Below are 21,558 nucleotides of genomic sequence, written 5' to 3' on the forward strand. Positions count from 1 at the left end.
AAGTCTCTTATGGTTTGCTTCCCTCTCTGTTTTTATATTATTTTTTCTTTCCTTCCCTTATATTCATCTGTTGTGTTTCTCAAATTCCACATATGAGTGAAATCACATTATCTATCTTTTTCTAAATGATTTTTTTACTTAGCATAATGTCTTCTAGATTCATCCACATTGTTACAAATGGCAAGATTTCATTCTTTTTAATTGCAGAGTAGTATTCCATGTATATATATGGAACACACACACACACCACATCTTCTCTATCCATTCATCAATTGATGGATATTTGGGCTTTTTCCATAATTTGGCTATTGTTGATAGTGCTGCTTTAAACATTGGAGTGCATGTACCCCTTTGGATCAGCATTTTTGTATCCTCTGGATAAATACCTAGGAGTGCAACTGGTGGGTCATAATGTAGTTCTATTTTTATTTTTTTGAGGAACTTCCATGCTGTTTTCCAGAGTAGCTGCACCCCACCAACAGTGCAAAATGGTTCCCCTTTCTCCACATCCTCGCCAACATCTGTTGTTTCTTGAGTTGTTATTTTTAGTCATTCTGACAGGTGTGAGGTGGTATCTCATTGTGGTTTTGTTATTTTTTATCAGGGAGATGCTGAAGTCTATACATTCATTTCTTCTCATTCTTCTTCTTTGATGCTCATCTTTCTCTAGTCTGGAGTGGGAGACCAGAAATGGTGAAAGAGTTTATCTTTCTTAAATTCCCAGATTTCTGAGTCCTATTTTCCCCCCAGAAAGAGTATCTTTAGAAGAAAAATGCCAGAAGTAGACAGGCAAGTTACTTTATTTCTCCTAATTGCTCAGCAGTAGGCAAAGGGGAGAGTGTACATAGTGGGGGTGCTTTTTTCAATACTCCAACAACATGATTCTTTACAGATCCAAACAGAAGGTACAAATAAGAAAGCCTCCTGTCCTAGTTGTAGGAGGTGAAGGCATGCTTCCAGCAAGAGAAAATGTCATGGCTAAGACTTAGCGGAGAAAAGGGGGTTAGCCAGGTGACCAGGTAGCAACAGAAGTCTTCAGGAGAGAGAAGAGGTGCTCTTGGGCATTGCAATAGTCTGGCAGAACTGGAATGTGAAAACAGAAAGGGGGATGACAAGAAATAAAGGTGGAGGTTTCAGATGCATTTGTTAATTTTCTTCCAGGTAAAGATTGCTATGGAAACCTGACTCAGGAGGAGAGGGGGAAGAAAAGGCATAGGAAGTTATATTTGCTGGTACAATTCTCTTTAAAGCTACCATCAAGCCCAGGCTTATGAAAAAAGGAAAAAATGAGAATTGTAATTTACCTAAAGTAGAGACACAACAGCTTTTCAAGAATAATAAAATGTTCATAATTGAACTCTATGGATTCCAAACTTTTGAACAGTCACTCAAGGACAGGGATAAAATGAACATTATAATAGATTATGACAGACAGGTGGTCTAAACAAAAATGGCAGATCTAAAGACTGCCATATGCCAACATATTGCCAACCTGGCAGGAACAGGGGCCACTGAAAGTGTTTTCTGATATCTATAACACCCTAGAATTCATAACTCTCTACTAATTCAGAAGAGATTTATCTACCTGAGTTAATTTAGGTATAGACTGTCCTAGGGAAAAAAAAAAAAAGATATTATGACCCCTGGGGTGTCTTTCCAAAGAGGTGATGTAGAACTTGATGATGTTTTTCTGGCATTGATAAACACTGCCAGTGCACTCTATATAAAAGTATGTGTTTGTCAAGACAAAACTTGCTTTAAGAAAACTGAACTCAATATAGTCAAATTTGCACTATGTATAAAGAAAGGCTTATAAACATTGGTACCTAAGGAAGGTGTGAAATTACTTAAGAACAAGTTCAAGGGCTCAAAATCCCTTTGAAATTCTTTTTTAGACATAAAGAGTTGATATATTATTTGAAAAAAAATCCTGCTTATATATAGTGACTCAAGTTCATTCATATTTGTTGAGCAGATAGAGCCCCCAAAAGCAGTATGATTGTTTATACTCCCATTAGCTCTATTTGATTAGCACCTAGAAAATTCAAAATTATTCTGAACTGGTATTCTGGGGCTCCTAGATGCAGATTATAAACATTTCTGACAGTTCCACAAAATTTTTGGCTGCAAGGCTTTTAACACCACAAGCTGCAGCCCTGTCCTTCTAGTGTTCCCAGTAGACCTGTAAGCAGTTGATAGGTTCTTTTTCTACAGTTTTATGTTATATTTCACATTCCGGATGCTGGTTAACCTACATCCCCTCCCCTTTAACTACAACGACAAAATCAAAGAAGCAATGAATATAAAAGGAAACATTAACAATTTCCTTGGGTCTACTAGACCTTTTAAATACACAAGGGAGAAGAGGGAAAGGATTGTTTAATACTCTCCTTAGATGTGTTTCCATGGGCTGGAGAAACTGCCGTATGCTGGGACAAGTTTTGCTGGTTTTTTTTAAACAAGCAGAGCACTTTGCGATCTGATTTTATGGACCCATACAACAACCAGGAAGGAAGCAGGCTGCTGCGGCAGCCTCTCTGAAAGAACACAACAGAAGGAGGAAGTATTTTAAAAGCTATCAAGATGAGTGTTTAATAACACACACACACAGCTCACAACAGATTACTTTTTTAAAAAGTCTTTATAATAAAATTCATGCATGATTATATACAACAATTGTCCATGAGATGATCTACCTAGTTCTCCAGACACCCTTGCCTGGGAGGCCTAGCAGCAAGATGGAACCAACATAGCTTTGGATTGAAGTCAAGGGGCTGCTTGGTCCTATCCATTTATACAGATGGGGTGCAGCAAAATGAACCCCACTACCCATTAGGTTTCTTCCATCTCAAAGAGTCTAAAACAAAATATGAGTATATATTGGAGGAGGATTGGCCTGCTGACCTTTCTTTTATCTTTCACATCTCCTCTTTCTTCTCCTTCACTTCAACTACATTTCACATACAGGCTTTCCTGAAAGCAGTGAAAATAAATACCAAGAAAATTGACCTTCACTGCAATCATGTGACAAGCTATTTGCCACCAGTTAACAAGAGGTGGATGAGAACACTGACATGGAACAATCTCAAAAATGGGGCTATGAAAAAAGTAAATTGCAGAACAATACATATGGCACAATGGCCCTATTGTAATATTTAAATAGATGCCAGTCAATTATAAACTAAGGAGATACATAGAAAAATATGGACCTTAAGGAAGCTCACCACTTCCAGAAAAACATTCACCTGGAGAAAGGGGAGAAATGTGATCAAAGAGAAATAACAGGGGGGTTGAACTAAAAGAATTTTTGCTAAAAATAACTGATGGGAAGAAATATTGATGTTCACAGGTACAGCCAACACAGGAGCAAGGATTCTCTTGGGATGCATGTCCACCTGTTGCTCAGCCTCTTAAGCAAAAACCCATGCCAGACCCTGCACCAGAGTTGTCCAACTCTGGGGTTTACATACAGTGACATGCAAAGAAAACCTTGTTTAGACCCTAGCCCAGTGTGTGCCTTTTTCTAAACATGAACCTGGGCATATCGGTGCTTTGGTGACAACCATGTTGTTCTGCTGCTCATTCCATGCAGGATAAATTTTATCTCCCAGTAGAACAGTGTCTTCTTTGCTCAAAGGCAATAGTCTTGCTGGGTTTCTCTATAGGGTGACTAACTGTCCTGTTTTGCCCAGGACTGAGGGGGTTCCAAGGTTTGGGTTTTAAATGGGATGGTCACCCTGGTTCTCTATAGTGTTCCAGAAGACATCAACTACTGCCCAGTTCTACTAAATCCAAAGAACAGGAAATAAGCCCTTAGAACATGCACCTATGAGACTTACACATTTTTAAACCTTGCCATCCGAAACTTTTTAGCATAATAAATGCCTAAACTCTTCTATAATATCTTCTACTGAAAACAAACTAAATTCCACTTTGCTAATCCCACTTCATCAAGTCAAGGAATGAGTCAAGGAATGAATAGTTATTCATCTTCAAAGTTCTGAGACAGCTGTCGGGATTCTTCACCCTGATTATTTCATAATTCATTCACTAATGCCCACTCTGGATTCTTCCAAATTAAACAAAAAAAGCCAATGTAGATGAGAGTAAAAATAAGAAAAGGTAAAGTGGCCCAAGCCAAGAGCATTTTCCAGAAAATTTAACTCCAGTGTTAAAGCAGCTTAATATTAAAAAAAAGAAAGAATGAAAAAAAAAAAAGACAGTAAAGAATACACAACAGCATTTGAAATCAAGCATCTGCTTGGAGAATTCAGAAGACAAAACAGCCCTGGGACTGACACCATAGAGCTTCTCTGATGTGCTGGGATGGGGTTAAATATTCTCCAGGGAAGAGGGCCATACACGTGGGGCCTGTGTCACAGCCATTCCTAATTTTGTTTCCAATTCGTCCTTAGGATAATATACCCTAAAACATTTTGCATCTATAAGATGTATAAATTACTGCAATTCATGAAGTATAATCTGCTGTCCACGTGTATTCATTCTTAGTGGCTGATGAAATTCCATAAACTATGCTACTGACTGCACGGTGGTGGAGTTCTATGACGACAATGCCTCTAAAAAGAGTGAGGTAAATCTGTATTGTTAGGTTAAAAGAGCACTGCATAAAAGTGGTTGCAAGATGATCCTATGAGGTTTTTTTGAGCTGATGCATATGTATAGAGAAATGAAGTGTACTGGAAGAATAAGTCAAACTCTTCTTGAGGATATTTCTAGGGAGAAGGATTTGGGCTGCAGTAAAGAAGGATGATGTGCTTCATTTTTGCCTGTCTATACTGTTTACATTTTCCATAGTTAATATGTATTATGTTATTATTAAAAACTCCTTTTAAAAAGTTAAAAATATAACATTCCAATGCTTCATTGCTTACTAAACTGGATAAAGGCTACATATAATCTATCTAATGAAAGGGATACAGTGTGTTGAGTGATTTAAAAAATATAGATTAGAATAAGAGTGGTATATGTTTGAGAACTATCAAGTCTTTTGCTGGGCCTGAAAGTAATAGCAATTTTTTTGTAGTATGATAAAAATATCAGTTGCCAGCATCACAGTCTAAACATCTGTACTTTTCCAAAACAATCAACAAGGAAGTGATCAGGTTTACTTAAGCAAGTAAAGGTCCTGTTAAACCATATTGGCATGAGGAAGCATATAATATACAAAATAAGCAAAAACAGCCCACTGAGTCTGCAGTTATGCAATCAGTGAAATCCTGTCATCATCTTTCCTAACAGAGTTCACCAAATTGAAAAGCATCGGCTCCTCCTCTTTAGTGTTGTCATGGATAACTAACTGATAGCCAAACAAAACAAACAGGATAAGAGGGGAAATGTCACCGAGTTTCAAAAATATATCTTTAGTATTTGGATTGTTGATATTTTTTTCTTCTTTAAAGAAAAAAAGTTTTACCAATAATTTCTATAGAATGACAGACAAAAAGACAAACAAAAAATATCTTAACCAGTCATTATGAGATTGTAGAACAGACAAAAATATACTAATCAAGTGTAGCACTAATGCTTTTTGGTTCCACAAAATACCAACTGGCTTCCAGGGGCATTCAGGAAGATAGAGAAAATGGAGGGACAGTGTGAGGCAGGGCAGGGAAGCCTGTCATAGGGTGAGACCCAGGCCAGGGCGGGGGTGATGAGCCACCCCAAAGCTGGAGGCCCCGTGGTCCAACCTCGGTCAAAGATTCTGTTCCTTTCTATTAGCAAGCATTTTCTACAAGAGCAACATCACCTATGTGCATTAATACATTTCTTTTGTAGGCAGAGTCACCTCAAATTTAGATATTACTTCCCTGAGAAATAGTACAGCACTTAAGTACTTTTATCCTTCTAATTAGTGGTAAATATTGAAGACAAGTTTTCTCAGTTTTAAAGCAAGAAATAATCCACATCAAATTAAAGATATCATTTAAGTAAATGTAAACACCTTCTTTGGTCAATTTTCACAGTAATTATCAAAGATGGCAGTCTACAGAAGACCCTGAAGACCATCCTTCCTTTTGGAATAAGCTCATCTGTCATTTACATGGAGCTGGTTTTTTACACTCATTCTCGCTGAGATTCTCCTGAAGTGTTGAACTGAAGCCCCAGTTTCCAAGTTTCTCAAAAGAAAAAGAGGGAGTTCAATCAGCTGTTCCTGTCAAAGTCAGATGTTTAAATGAAACAAAATCACTTGTCTTGGTTTTCATTCTTGAATGGAGGAGTGGCGAATAGATCTATGATAATCCTCTGGACTGCTAACATGTTCAGGTAAATCATAGCCCCTCAGGAAATGTCCACTGTTCTGCTGAGCAAAATAATATAGTTGTCTGGCTAGTAGAGGTTCGACCTTTAAAAAGAAATTTTAAAAGATATTTTTGAAATATTCTTTTTAACATCCTATAATTGGCTTATAATTAAATAACTCAATATCTGAAGGTATGGTAAAGTTAAATCCAAAGGTAAGTGCTACACACATCAAAACATTCTGAAGAAGTAACTTTTTGTTAGTCTTTACACATACTAACCTTTAAAAAGATTCTAACTCATTCTGGGTTTTAACTGAAGCTAAAGTCAGAGATGATACTTTTAAATCAACAGCCACTTAAAATTTATGTTTAAGCCTAAGCAAATCAAGTAAAATGGCCAAATTAAAAGGAAGTTTGAGATGATTAATGAAGTTTGAGATAATTCAGGATAATTTAGGCCAATGAGTTTTTCACAACCACAGTTTGACAGGGATGAAGGTGTAAATCCTGAACAATTTACAATTCCTGGATGACTTACATAATCTGTATATTTCTAAACCTAAAATAAAGGAAAACAAAAGGAGCAAAATCAAACAACAGCATTGCTATTATGGGGAAAGAGAGGTTAATTAACCCCAAATTCATCTTGTTTGGCTATTTGTGTGGTTCACATTCACTAAAAAAAAATTCAGCTTTCAGCATTTCCTTAATTTACAGCATCTAAGAAAACTGAATAGTTTGTCAATCAACTAAGCCATTAAATTGAGCCTTTCTGTCATTTGAGATATAGAAACTTAAGCATAATTCATATGAAATACCTAAAATAAACTAAATCCATAGTAAAAAGGAGTATGAACTCCTAGGTATACACATACCCATTTTTCTTTTCCATACCAGAGAACTCCCAGAGACCCACTATTGCCTCAGAGGAGAGCTAGTGCATCCAAAAACCCCTTAAAATCAGACAGATGCAGGAGTTTTCCGCCAACTTTTGAAATGTTATTTACCAATCCCAAGTATATTTAGTCAGGTGTTAATAAGATATCAATTATTGTATCAATTACCAGAGAGAATTCATGACAAAGCTCTAAAATATATAAAGACCATATTTTTGTTGGTTGGTTTTTGATTTTACAATCAAGAGGCGGGACTGTGTGTTTAAAATTAGTGTGCTATTTCAGTTTTCAACAAGAAACACTATCAGAACTAAAATATGACCTGAATGTTTTTATTATTTGTTATAACTTTTTTTATTGCCTGGACCCATTAATAACTCTCAAAGCTAGGTAGCAATATAAAGTTTTCAGATTCAAAAATGTTAGGTATTCAAAACTCTGTTTCCTGTGGCGAATTTATTCTAAATATGACCTATATAAACCTTTTTTCTTTTCTTTTTTATGAAAAAGATGTTTACTTGGTGCAGTTCAACCTGTTTTCAACTCTGCTAGAGAACATTGCAGTGGTCTGGTCTACTTAAACTCCTTGAAAGAGCCTCCTCCAAATAATACATGGCCCTTGGTTTCCACTAGTTAAATAACTTCTAAAAATCCAGATATAAAATAGGATTTGGAAAACTTTTGGAGAAACTGCAAAATACATAAGTCAGTAAATAGTTTACCATTTGGGAAAACTTCATCAAGTGAAGATCAGCTAGACAGCATTTTAAAAGCAATATTAAACATGGAGAATTTTAAAGGGCAACTATAACCACCAGTCCTTTTAGATCCTTATAAAATGAAAATAGGACAATGTCTTGATCAATACACAAGATGGAACAAATAAAGCCCATGTTTGCAGGTTTGTGATTAGTAGACCTCTAGGGCTGGGAAAAACAAATGGGTCTCTGGGCTGTGCTCCCTGCACCATTCACTGGGCCCTGCTTCCTCCCTCATAATTTTCCCAAGTCACTTAACATTTACTTTTCCTTTGAGAATTTCCTAACTGGGACCCTGCCCTTAATGAAAAACAGGGAAATTCAATCATTTGAATGTGGCTAAATACTCACGTGAGCAGTGATGAGCTTCCTTTGCCTCTGAGGATCTGGAAACTCTTCCCCAAAGCACAGAGTTACCTGGAATCTTGGCAGGGGACGGCCATGGTGAGCAAATGCTTGTAGCTCTGGAGAAGCCCCACAAAAAAAAAAAAAAATTAACCTGATCAGAAACCATCACTGAACAGGACAGGTTAAAGGAGGAAGCAAAAGTTTACCATTGATCTGGAAAACTAAAATAAGAGTGAGTATTCTTTATTTCTCTAAGTGGGGTTCTTAACTTTTAGACCCCAGATACAGAATTTCATCTATATGTTCATATGTGTGCTTTTCCTGAGAGGGCTCCAGCTTTCACTTGATTCTTTAGGGGAAATATGCCCTGCAGATTAAGAACCTTGCTTTGCAGCATTGACCCAAGAGAGGGACCTTTCTGTGACTGAGGCATCACTGAAAATCTTCACATTATCTTGGAGACCAAGCACCAGTTATGGGCGTCTGTGTCCTACTTGGCACTAAGCCTAAACTGTGGGACTTTGAGCTGACTTCTTGCCTATCTTCTGGTACAGACATTGATTTGAAATGAGAAAGGTAGTGATGAAGCACTAGGGGTCCCCACTTTGTGGATATGTATATCCTGAAGGCACCATCCCTACCCTAAGGATTCAAAACAGAAACTGAGCACTGTGGAAACAACACGTGTACAATCCCTGACATTGACCCATGTCCCTTTGCCCACATTCAAGATGATTCTTATGCCTCTTGTGGCTCCTATTCTTTCCTTTCCGCTAGAGTTAAATGTCACCTCCACAAAAGAAAACACACTTACACGGTTGCTGCAACAACTTCTGCAGAACAGTGTGCGCATGCATCTTGATCAGATATGCACCCTCGGGCTTTGCCTTTTGGGGCTGTCCCTAGTAGTTTGCAAATCCTGAATGGGTAGATATCAAAGATCTCCACTGTTCTCTTCAACTGAAGAAAAGTTTCTAACTAACTCACTGGACTGTTTGACTTCCTGCTTTTTTTTTCTTCCAGAATTCAAATCAAACCTAACTGACTTAGTCAGAATGTGTAAAAGGCATTCACACTACTGAGGTCTGAGACTACACCTACACAAGCTAATCAGAGTGGCGAGTTGGCACAATTCTCCGAAAAAGTTGTGCCTCAAGTGCTTGATAACATGAGAACATTCTGTGGGAATCCTTGATTATGCAGAAGCTGGTCTACATAGCTGCAGTTTTTAAGTTCACAGGTTCTTCCTTGAACTTCAGTGAATACTTCAAGATAGGAGGTTGCAGTGAGCAAAAAGCACAGCCCTTAGTTGCAGATGAAGAAAAAACAATTCTTGCTCGCAGATAAGTATTAAATTCTAAGCAAGTGAATTCACAGCTTGAGGATGTTCATAGCTGGTCGAATATGCCTTCCTTCTTCTTGCCTATAGAATGGGAGGATTCTACCTTCCTAAAACATACAAGATGAGAGAAACTCACAGAAGCAAGTGTCATTCCCCTGGGACAACTTAACTAAAGCCCTAGCCCTGTGGCATCTTCTGAATTCAAAGAGACCAAGATTCACGGTCTTGGTGAGGAGATCTATGAGGAGATCCAACCCCATAAGGGCTCTTTCAGACTTCACTGCAGATATAAGAAGTACAGACAAGATGACCCTTTGTGGTTCTTGACTCTTCCTTGGGTGCCCACCATGATTACCACAGGGGACCCCAGGATGGACAAAACAGTCACAGTGCAGGCTTGGAGCCAGTTCTGCAGCTCATAGAGAGGAAGAGGTGTTCAGGCCCACATGCTTTTCTCACCTTGGTGCTGCCTCGGGGAACCAGAAACTCAGTTCTCCCTCTTCCTCTTGTCACACATCTTAGTCAAGGGTTAGTCATATAGAGACATATTTTTCTTGGGGCACTAAAGAGAATTTGATGAGCCTACACAAATTTGGGCAACTTAGACCCAAAAGGCTAAGCAAATGTCAATGGTGTCAAAGCACATAGATGCTTTATATTTTTATTTTAAATGAATTGAATCAAGAAGCACATTCAGGGAAAGTAAAGTCACATGAAAATCCAAAGACATAGGGTATTTCTGAAGGGGTACTTATAAAAAGAATAACTTAAGGATAAGATACAGAAAAAGGTGGAAGGGAGCTAATGGAACACCTTTCTCCCTCCAAAGGAGGCATCATCCATATAGATAGCTGAATGAACACTCTGGATGAAACTTCAACAATAATTTCACAAAAGTGGTTTCACAAAAGCCAGCCTATGGCTAATTTAACTGTTATGAAATCAAACCTAGAAAAACAAAACTTACTGGTTTTAGAAAATATGTTTTGAAACATGCATATCATAGAGATAACTCAAATCCTTCTCATAATTTCCCTTTTGCAAAATCAGTTCCACATACTCTATCCTTGGTCCCACCTGCTGGAGGGCATCTGCATAGGGGTAACACATCTCAGAACCAAGAACATTAACAATACACTTCTAACCTTTATGACTTTCCTAGGAATCTTAAAAAAGCTGACACATCAGCAGACATGCTTGCTGAGATCATACTACCAATAAAGTGTGAACTTTATTAGTCAGTGACAATTGGTTGAAGACCAGAATTTTAAGATATCAGCCTGAACCACAATGCCCTTGAGCAATCTCCCTCCTCCTCACACCCCTCTGCTGATGGAGAGGAGCAGGTGGTAGAGGCAGAGGTGAGAGATGAACAAACAGGAAATCTATTTTCAGATCATGCTGGCTGGGCTCAGGGGTTAATAGAAGGAAGACCTCTGTCTGGTGTGGGAGTGACCTTCTGTTTGAACCACTGTGGCAGGCACACTGTCACCCCCTCTATTCTGTCTCTTAGGCTCACAGGTGTGGGATGCTCTATTCTAACAGATAATTTGGCGTATTACCTGCTAAAAATTGCTGTGTGTCAAAGAGCTTGCAGGTCTGGTCCCTCTCCAACTTGTTGGGCCGGTCACTGCACAGTGCCAGGGGCCCATCCCAGTAGATTCTGCTCTGGCATAGTCTTTTGGCATAAAGCCCATCAGGGGCCATCCACAGGACCACACCCCTTTCCAGGTGACTCAGAAGTTTCTCAATGTTTTTCCTCTGGCCATTGTCCTCTGGGTAGGGGAAAAGGACCTGGTCCAGGTTAGTGGCGTCATAGGTATGCCCATGGGAGATCCGACACCCTTCAGGGCTAGATGTGGTTAGCTCTTTCACCAGGATCTCTCGGTAGTACAAACAGATGTGGAGTCGACAGTCTGTAAAAATAGAGATTTCAAAGTCAGTGCTAAGGGACCAAGGAACATTGGATACCCACCAGGATGCCAAACTACTCAACCAGAACATGTTTATTTGATACTCCATAAAAAGTAGAAAGTTCCATAGTGAAGGAAGTGTAGGAAATGTTACATGCCCTCATCTCCCTCCTGGAGTCACGGATAGTGACCAATATTAAAGAAATCCTGAAAAAATCTATTTGATGTTATTGAACTCAGAATTTTCCACATTTATGTGACCATAGATATTTTTGTGGAGAGGGAGCACCCCTTACATTAGTTTTCTGCACCATATGTTTGACTTGTATTAGAGAGCATCACTCTTACGAACTTTCTATGTCATTGTTTTCATGATGATGATAGTGGTCATGACAATTATGTCTAAAATACGAAGTCATGTGCCACTGAACAAAAATTCCTCTTTAAGCATGGTGGTAAGTTTTGATTTTGGAGGAAGTAAACCCTAAGTTAAATTTCTACTAGCAAAAAGAATATAATGATGTTTCAAAAAATAAACAAATATTTTACATCTGAAACTGTTCTAAAATATCAATATGATGTCACTTACATAAAAATACATATATACACACATATACATATATGTATGTTGAAGTTTCAGGAAGTATAATGGGAATGACTTTTTTTTCCATTTTTGCTTTCCTGATTGTCAAGTTAGTTTTTATGCTATATGTGTACGACTTGTATAATAAAATTAATTCATGTGGAAAGAAAAGAATCAATAAGAAAAATGTTCAAAGGCTAAAGTCCCACTAGGCTTTCAAAATCTCCCTTGAAAATAACTGCTTTCTAAAACATTAAACAAGATGAGTTCACTTACGAAATTTTTCTGATTTCAGAACCTTCTTCTGAAGGTTTCACAAACTGGAAGGACCAAGCTAGGTTTGCAAAGGGCCCCTTAACTGAAATGCAAAAGGGCTTTATGGAAAGGCAACAGTTACCCACCCATAACTGTATGGGATTTCAAATGAATGGGAATTGCAGCTGTCCAACAAATGTGCTCAAGGTTGATAATTAATCTGTATAACGCATACCAAAAAAAGAAAAAAAATCCACAAAACCCTCTTAGTCCTCAATGGCAGGTTTTGAGACTTAAACAACCCACATCACTGTCTCAATTCTCCACTTCAATTTCTGCTGCTGTAAATACACTAGCTGAGAGTGAGCTCAGACAGCGTACCTTGATGACAGTGAGTGTTGGCCATTTGAGTTGACTTTCAGGGCAGGTTTCATTTCATTTAATGTCATCAGAAATCACAAGGTCCCAGTGATATAAATAGCTGTTTATTTCCTACTTTTCAGGCACCCACACAAGTCTTAGGTGCTGAAGAGAAGGGTTAGAAAGTTTCTAAAAACAGACACAACCCTTTCTTTACACTAACATCTCCCCTCCATCATTTAGGAGCATCTAAGAAGAAAGGCAGTAAGCCTCATTCGGAACTTCAGAACTGAAAAGAAATAAATGGTTAACCTGGAAGTGAGAAAGGTGTCCACAACTCCCTGAAACCTTGAGAATTTATATTTTCTATATCTGATTTTTAAAAAGCCTCAGGGGCAGGTGAGAATTCTGAAGCTTAAGTTATTTATTTTTAATATAATTACAAGTCCCATTTTAAAACAATCCAAATGTTATCTAAAAAATAAATATACACATACCACATATGTTTAGTAAGCTTTGAGGTGACTTCCTTAAAATAGGCAACATCTCTGAACTGCAGGGAAATGAAACTTTAAAAATCAGATCTAATCCAAATTTTTTGTAGGATATGTCAAATTTCAGAGGAAGATCTCAATGCCAAAGAGGATGACCTATTTGCAGCTAAACCTGGAAGGATGATCAGCTTTTCAAAATGAGAAGTCCTTGTGTATTTTTCTAAGAAATTATACTACATTGTGAGAATGTTGGCTGAAGAAGGGCCCTTAGTATGTAAAGCTGAGGTGTTTGCATATTTCTGGAAATTCAAATAGATGTCAAATGGAGACCTTAAAATGACTCAATTCAAGCCAGCATTTAGAATTGGCATCAGAATAGCAAGCTGGCTTCTTAGTGCGAAGTTTTCTAATGATGTTCCTTATTCACACAAGTTGGGAGTCAGATGTGTATACACCCACTTGAGGCCCCAGATGGAAGAAAGCCAGTGTCCATGGGCTGTACTCAGGGACACCCCCCCCCAATCAAATCTGCCCCAAAGTGGAGGTGGAGTCACAGCAGAAGCCAGCCTCCTGGGGGTGCCTCTAGAACAGAACGCTGCACTCACCTGAGAGCGCCAAGGCTTCAGCAGACCTTATGCTTGGCTCTATGGGGATTCCGGGGGCCTGGGACTCAGGCGGGGCACAAGCATAAAAGGTTCCTGTCACCTGGCAACCTGCATTTGTAAATAAGAATCAGATGATGTCTAAACAGAATCTGTCCGACGCATTGGAAGGTCTCCTCTCCCTGGGATATGGCCACTCAGCCCCTGAGGGGTGCACCAACCCTGGGAGGGATGGGCCAAGGGCCCTCTAGAACTGACCACTGGAATTCTGAAGGAACTAAGACAAGATGAGGTCCAATCAGAAAAAACAAGACTGAAAGGGGAAGGAGCCTTTCACAGCTTTGGAAGGAAACTTGGAACAATCCCTCTGTTATTTTTTCTTTCTTTTTTTTTTAAGTTAGTTAACACCTTCATCACCTCACATAATTGCCATTGTGTGTGTGTGTTCGTGTGTGTGTGTGTGTGTGTGTGTGTTGTATACTGGGAACATTCCAGATCTACTCTTTTAGGTGCTTTCAGTAGAATAGAGTATTGTTAACTATAGCCATGTTGTACTTTAGATCTCCAAGACTTATTTATCTTATAATTGGAAGTCTGTACCCTTTGACCAACATCCCTCCATAATTACCCTGATAAACAGGGTAACCTAGGCTCAGAAAGATTTATTCCTGTTCACGTAGCAAGTTCACAGTAGAGTTGTGAGCTCAGGTGTACCTGAGCTTTGATGCCAAAGAGCCCAATTAAAAACTTACAAGTTTGTTTAGTTCACACTTATTTAGCTTTCTATTTCTGGGTTCAGGAGAAAATTGAACCATGTCTCTTGGCAGCCTGGTAGCTTTGGGTCACACTAAACATTAATAGAGAAATAATATGTAATAGAACCTAATTTTGTTGGCACTTCATTTAATGTCACCTATGCTTCAAAATATATCTACCTATTCCACATTTTTGTATAGTTTGAGGCATTGCCTTGTTAATAAAGTTCTTAGTTCAATAGAGCCTGATGCACTAGCCATAGGTCTGAATTTCAGAAACGAGTTAGCTAACTCCTCCACTGTGATATGGAAAACAACCTTTGCTGCAAATCACTCTTGAAAAGCTAATAAAATAAAATTCTGAGCTTTTTTGTAAACATGCCACTCAATGAAAATTTTAAATGATGGTAAACCTAAACATGATTAGAAAAACAGATTAAATTGTGAAGGACCAAATATTCCTAGAACATACAGAAGGACTTGAGTGTTTACCTGTCTCAGGATTTCTATTTAAATAACTAACTCAAAAGTCCTAAAAGCTTGTGTTTTGCTGTATTCAATATACTGTGTGAAGTTTTCTCTGCTCTTAGTGATTAGTACTTCCACTGAGAGATCTCATTTTGATGTCTGGGGAGCTCCTACGGGCATGGGACCACATCTAATCCAGAGTGAGCAAAGCTCTTTGGGCCCTAATACCAGCACTAATCACCTCCTGGAGACTATTTTATGTTTGTAGTATTTATTCATTACATTCTTACTATCACCTTTAACCCCAAGAACAACTATAATGGGTGCACTATTGGTTTTTTTTTTTTTTAAGTAAACTCTACCCCCAGTGTGGGGCTTGAACTCATGACCCCAAGATCAAGAGTCTCCTGCTCTACCAATTGAGCCAGCCGAGTGCTCCATGGGCACACTATTGGTTAAGAGAAATATACCAGCTCAATAATCTCCTGGTGTCCCTATAGAGGGAGTGCTTGGGCACAGCTATAGTATGGAAGAAACAGACCAGTGAGATTATGTGGCCCTGTCAACATTAACGGACAATCCAGGAGGGAAGACTAACAAAATCTATTACTTTTTACCAAGGACTATTTCAGGGAGGATGAAAAATGTTACCTTAACCAACAGATAATTTAAAAACTACAGCCAACCAGTTTGATATCTGACATCTTCTGTCTTAAATGAAAGACTGGCCTTTGGGGTTAGGAGATCTGAAATTAAACCCCAGCCCCTCACTTTCACTGGATAACTTTGGGCATTACTTATATTCTGTGTGTCTGTCTCAAAAATGTGGGGCAGTTTTTAACTGCCTGGGATGGATCTCTGTGATGTTTAAATAAGATCTCACGTAAGGCAGTTCCCAGCACAGATCCTGGTGCAAGCAGGCCTTGGATTCCTTCCCCTGAGGGCCTTACCATCCTGCAGGAAAGAGAAAACCCTCTCTCCACTGCACGTGAGGTCTTTCCTAGCAGCTCTGAGAAGGGGAAAGAACTGGGGTACTGCTCAGAAGGACAGATTAGGAGAGAACAGGGCTCTTTGGCCCAGATTGTTCCGCTGGGTCAGCCACAGGCATAGGAACCAGTCCAGCACACTCCTTACCATTTTCACAAGCTGGGCCTTGCCAGTGGTGGCTACGGGGTCCAAACGTTACAGGACATTGATATGGGATTTCTGGGTGAGGCTGATCAGGGACGTACTCCCTCCAGCTTCGGTCATGGGGTGGCATCATGTAGTTATGAACCTGCTAAAGGAACATGAGGGAGAAGCTGAGATGAAAAGCAACCAGCTCGGCAAAGATCAGTTGGTTGGTTCTGGGAAAGAGCGGCAGATTCTTTTATATTCAAACTCCTCACAGAATCTCTTATTTGGCTGACAGCCAAATAATTTTATCATCTCAAAAGACTTTGGAGTGAATAGCTCATCACACTAGGTGGAAAGTAGCCATAAAGAATTAAAAAGCACAATGAAGACAGTGTTATAAAGTAATAACTTATGTAAAGCTTCATCATATGGTTAAACCTGGCACCAAAAGTACTGCAGGGAAATTTCCCTTCTTTTACCCACCAGAGTGAATAAAACAGAGCTGCAATTCACATCAGAAAAGTCTGAAGAGATCAGCTGCCCTGTGGTTTCACATGATAAAGCATTGCTTCCAAAAGTTTCATCTTCCACAACAGATCTGTTTCCCAGATTTCAGAATCAGTAGAAGTCTCTACCAACAGGCAGATACACCCACCTCTCCTCTCCTTCAGACCAACACTAATAGTAACACCAGGTGGAAAGTGAGATATTCATCCAGTGATTGGGAATTTGGTTTGGCTAATTGACTAATAGCAAAAACAAAGTGCTGCTGTTTTTGTGTATTTTTCCTGCTATGTGGGATTAGCTTGCTCACATGGCCTCACCCAGACCCAGCCTCCCCTTCTATAATCCCTGCATTCTCCACCATACCTGAGCTGGGAGTGAGGTATAAGGAGCTGTCATGGTGTAGGGGTGGCTCACGGTCATCTGTGGGTCCTCCAGGGTGAGCTGCTTTGCTCCTATGTATTTGAGCAAAAGACAAATGTCAAAGTGTGAAAAAAGGAACTATCATAACTAAAAGTGAAATCTTAGAAAAATACCCAAGAGTTTAATTCCTAGAATGTATAACAGTGTTGACAAATAAGGCATTTTTTTCCAGCAATTACCATGGGCAATTACTTGTTCTGTCCATTAAACTGGTTTCTACAAAGTCTGACTTATGTAGGAAAGGTAGAGAAGGAGATGAAATGCTGTGTGTGAATGCACCTTGTCACATAAAGAGCTCCACCAGCAAGATGTTCCATAAGTGAAGTAATTTGTATGGCTAGTTTAAAATGCATATTTTTGGGTTCTACTCTGACACACTGGTCAGAAACTTGGGAAGAGAAGTTATGAATTTCAATAAGCATCCCAGCTGACCACAGTACACTCTAAAAGTTGACATTTTTTTACTTAAAATAGTAACAATATACAGATATATGTATGCTTCCTTTCTACAAAATGGTTAACCATGAAACACTGATAAGTAAAGATAAAGCTTCAAACAAGTTTTCTGTTTTTTGTTTGAAAAATTTGGCCTATATCTTACATCGATAGAACTAACTGAAAAATATGCACACACAGATGAACACACATGCATAGATATACACCCACAGGTATAGAGTTGGAATCTGAGAAATATCCTAACCAATACCACAAGAATTTCAATTTATGGCCCTGAGGACTTGGCAAAGAGCCTGCCGGGGTTGAACATAAGGCAGGAGGCAGGCAGGCTATTTGAAATATAATAGACAAATCAATCCTCAGAATGAAATTAAGGCATTACAGGTGTGTGGTTGTCTATATTCTGTGACCCCAATCCAGGAAGTCCCACCTTTTTTTGCACCCTCAGGAACAATCCTGTATACTTTGTAGGGGTCTGAGATGTCCAGCTGGCTTCTCTCAACCAGTTCCTCAAAGTCATTGCTCTTGTTCAAAGCACATCGTAAGCGTGTCTTCCAGGTAGGAGGGTCTGGCTTATCTATGCCTTCTCGGAACTTTCCTTTAAATAGTGCCCAAGCCTTGTGGGAAAGAAGAGATTAAAAAGTTAAAATACAAGTCTTAAAAAAAAAAAAGAACCTGAGAATTGTATTTCTAAAGGAAAGAATGATGCTTAGGTGCCTTAGATTTACACTTTTGCTCAAAACATGGGACAAAAAGACACCAGGTGTACTCTAGGCATAATACTTTTCACCTTGGACTCTATCATTGCTGACTTGAAGACAAGTGGTTTGAACATTCTCTAGGTATTTATAAAAGGTAGGTGAGATGTGGAGGATCCCTGGAAAGGGGCCCTTATCAGCCCATCCCCTCAGTATCTGAAGTGAGTTACACTGGAACTAGGGGCAGAGTTGTGGGGTGAGCTGCTACCCATAGAGTATGTCTGAAAGGTCAATCTGAGGTATTCTGAGATCAAATTCCTGAGGAAGTCCCCTTTGCCTGCTCTGCCTGCAGGTGGTGGGGCTGGGCCCTAATGCACACTTCACTGGGTAAACTGCTCTAGGGGAAAACAATCATCACCACACACACACACACACACACACACACACAGAGAGAGAGAGAGAGAGAGAGAGAGAACTAGAGAAATATGTCTATGTCCATGTCTATGGAGAGAGGCTTGAAAAGAGGGAGTCAGAGACAGAGAGCAAGAAACACAAAGAAGGACCAAAGAAAGTTAAAAGATAGAGACAGTACCAGAGACATTGAACTAAAGAAAAAAAAATCCAGAAAGGTCTCCATAGAAAAACAGTGAAACAGAGAAAGACAGAGACAGACATACTGAGAGGAACACGAAAAGAGAGGTGGACTCAAGCACATCTAAGGGTGTTCACAGAAAAGAAACAAGACAAAGAGAGACACATGCTGACCAAAGAAGGCAAGGAGGTATCCAGAGGTACAGAAAGAGAAAATCACAGAAATGCAACCAAGAACACTCAAGTCAGAGTCCTTGGACGGCTGCTCTCCCCGGACTGAGCCTCCAGACATTTATTTCCCTGCTGCTGGAGCCATCTGACTCTCTGTCTACTGCTCATGCCACACGCTCAGGATTGGGACCTAGTCCCCCATTTCTAAAAACACTACAAAGGTTGAAATCTCTCTCCTCTCAAGCCTTCTGCCAATTGACTGCCACCTGATGCTCCCGGACCGCCCGCCCCGCGGGTCTCATTCCATCCCGTCCTTCCCACGAGGTTCCCTTTCCTCTGAGAACCGTCAGGCGCCTACAGGGTTCGCCATGGAGTCTGGGTTAGGGACCCACCAGGCTCCTGGGGCCTTCCCTCCACCCCCACCTGGGGTTTCCCTCGTGCTAGTAACCTTGAAGAGGGCGGCGTCCTCCTCGCGGTTGTAGTCTTGCTTGCCCGCGTGCTTCCAGGGGATGCGGAAGATGCTTTTCTCCTCGTTCTCCCACACCAGCCCTGGGTACTTGCCGCTGTCGATCTGGTCAATCAGCCACTGGCGGAGTTTCCCGTTGCCGCAGCTCACCGAGCTCATGCCGAACTCTCCGCCTCGGCCGCTGCCCTCCAGGTTCATGCCCAGCGCGCCTAATGTCGCCCTCACGCGCCTAGGATCCGCCTCCTGCTCTAGCTCTGCGCTACAGAGAAGAGGGCCGGCCTTTAGCCACCATGGAACAGCGCTCTGAGCACCCTTCTCAAACCCCTCTGGCATTGACCACGAGGCACTGGAGTCTCTGAGGCAGCTAAGCGCGCTCTATAAAAGTCGGTGTTGCCGAAGGCACCCTGTCTCATCACTTGGCGCGTCCGGTATTGCCGCCCCTCCAGCGTGCCCCCGGCGTAGTCCATCCTCCTTCCCCACCTTCTGGACTCTCCATTCTTGTTACACATCCCACAAGCCAAACGCTGCCCAGGCAACACAACTCTAGCCTTTGTGCACATTGCAAAATCCAGCCGCCACCAATCTTTGGCACCGTTTGCTTGCTCACTCTTAGTTCCTGCTCTTCTTTACCCATTCCCAAACCGTTGCCAGTCCATTCCTCCCTTCGTTTTCAGTTACCACTCTCTACCACTCTCCCATTCACATTCCCTTGGTGGCCCCCGAGCGCCACGGATCTCGCACGTGGGAACGTCTGCAGTTTGGACGTTCTAGGTGCTCAGTACCAGTTAACTCTTGTCTGGGCCTTCTCCTCCAGTACCTGCGCTCTGCCTCAAGAGTATCCCTGAGCCCTCTGCAGCTAGCAAGGATTAGTGGGCCCTGGGAGCAATACGCGGCTGAGACCCGGGTCACGACCAGGCGAGCGGCGCACCCAAGTAGATGAAGATTCTGGCGCGCAGAGCATCAGCAGGACCCCGGAGGCCAGCAAGCGAGAGCGGAGGCGGGGAGGGTGCCGGGAGGGTTCTCAGAGGGCATGGGGTTGTGGCAGCAGAGCGTAGGGCCCTAAGTGGCCCAAATTTGGAGCTCCTCCTCCACCACCACCAGCCGGGGAAAAATGCGCCGGAGGCCACAGTGAGTTTGGGCCCTTCAGGGCCACAGGATAAAGAGTCTGAGACTGAAGTCTTGGGAGTAAGGGGATGTCCCCTCTCAGGGAAAGCCTGTAGTCCTACGTGGGTCCTTTCGATGGTCCCGCCTCGGGCACTCCTGGGGCCCTGCCAGTCTCTTTATCCCATCCCATCCAGCGCGTGGCCTCTCCCGGGCTTGGGCGGAGCCGGCCCACAGAGTGGTGAGGGCAATGCTTGGGCATTGCACCGTCTGGCCCTCCACGGAGCTCCTACAGAGGCCCCGGGGCCCAGAGCAGAAGAGGTGAGAATCGGAGCTCTCACAGGGGTATGCTCCCTCCCTCCTCCTAAGCTGGGTTTCCTTGCATTGCCCTCGATATGAACCCCGGGACCTCTAGTCTCACGTTCCCTGTTCTCTGTAGTGCCAGCCTCACATCCGTGCTCCTGCCCGACCCCAAACCTTACCTCGCCCCAAACTCGTAGCTGAGGGCAGCAGTGGGTCCCAAGTTCAACTGTTGAAACTAAGTATCGGAGATGGGAAAGAGGAACTTTATAAAGCTTAAAAGCCCCGCTGGGGAGGAGCCTGGGGCGGAGCTGGGCGGGTACCAATGCGCCTGCCGGGTTGGGGCGAGGGGGGCGCTGTGAGTGAAGACTGGGGCCCCGCGGGAGAGTCCCAGGGCCAAGGATAGAAGGAGTGTGTGTTGGAGGGTCTGGTGCCGCCGCCGCCGCCAGGCTGGAGGCTTTCGAGCTGGCTGCGACCCTCGTCGCGCTGTGAGCGGAGAGCGCAACTCGAGTGGGGCGTTCGCAGCCTGGGGGACTCTCACTTGGGGCGGTTTCCCGCAAAGGGCAAGGCACTAAAATGGGGACCCCGCCTCAGCGCCAGGTCCTGCGGGAGGCCGATTAATGATAACTAATAACAGCTAAACGAGGGCGATGTGGTTAGGGAGGGAAGTTGCTGGGGACATGTAGGAGCGGGAA

General features: G+C 41.6%; 1 protein-coding gene across 5 annotated transcripts; it reads right to left on the reverse strand.

The window, feature by feature from the left end:
* Positions 1 to 782: 782 nt before the first annotated feature.
* IRF4 (interferon regulatory factor 4) lies at positions 783 to 21,144 on the reverse strand. 5 transcript variants are annotated; one of them, XR_015251126.1, is made up of 10 exons: positions 21,046 to 21,144; positions 19,445 to 19,721; positions 17,967 to 18,153; positions 17,024 to 17,112; positions 16,172 to 16,316; positions 13,818 to 13,925; positions 11,170 to 11,523; positions 8,269 to 8,381; positions 5,963 to 6,364; positions 783 to 2,537 (listed from the first exon to the last, which is right to left on the reverse strand). XR_015251126.1 is itself a non-coding variant. In XM_025917229.2 (9 exons), the coding sequence occupies exons 2-9, from the start codon at positions 19,658 to 19,660 to the stop codon at positions 6,221 to 6,223; spliced, it is 1,353 nt and encodes a 450-aa protein (XP_025773014.1). In that variant the 5' UTR covers positions 19,661 to 19,721; positions 21,046 to 21,144; the 3' UTR covers positions 2,623 to 6,220. The 5 variants fall into 5 exon arrangements, 4 of the variants coding, with proteins under 4 accessions (XP_025773014.1, XP_086562572.1, XP_025773013.1 ...); XM_025917229.2 differs by lacking the exon at positions 783 to 2,537 and having other exon boundaries at positions 2,623 to 6,364; positions 16,172 to 16,313; XM_086706446.1 differs by lacking the exon at positions 783 to 2,537 and having other exon boundaries at positions 2,623 to 6,364.
* Positions 21,145 to 21,558: the final 414 nt, after the last annotated feature.

The sequence above is a fragment of the Puma concolor genome, chromosome B2, assembly GCF_028749965.1.
Source record: "Puma concolor isolate L17-30 chromosome B2, mPumCon1.1.hap2, whole genome shotgun sequence".
NCBI lineage: Eukaryota > Metazoa > Chordata > Mammalia > Carnivora > Felidae > Puma > Puma concolor.

Coding starts and splice junctions, on each gene's coding strand:
- IRF4 (XM_086706446.1), bottom strand. CDS start 19,660: ATGAACCTGGAGGGCAGCGGCCGAGGCGGAGAGTTCGGCATGAGCTCG. Junction 17,113..17,966: donor TCCTGAGGGTGCAAAAAAAG/GTGGGACTTCCT, acceptor TCAAATACATAG/GAGCAAAGCAGCTCACCCTG. Junction 16,317..17,023: donor ATACCTCACTCCCAGCTCAG/GTATGGTGGAGA, acceptor ATGTTCCTTTAG/CAGGTTCATAACTACATGAT.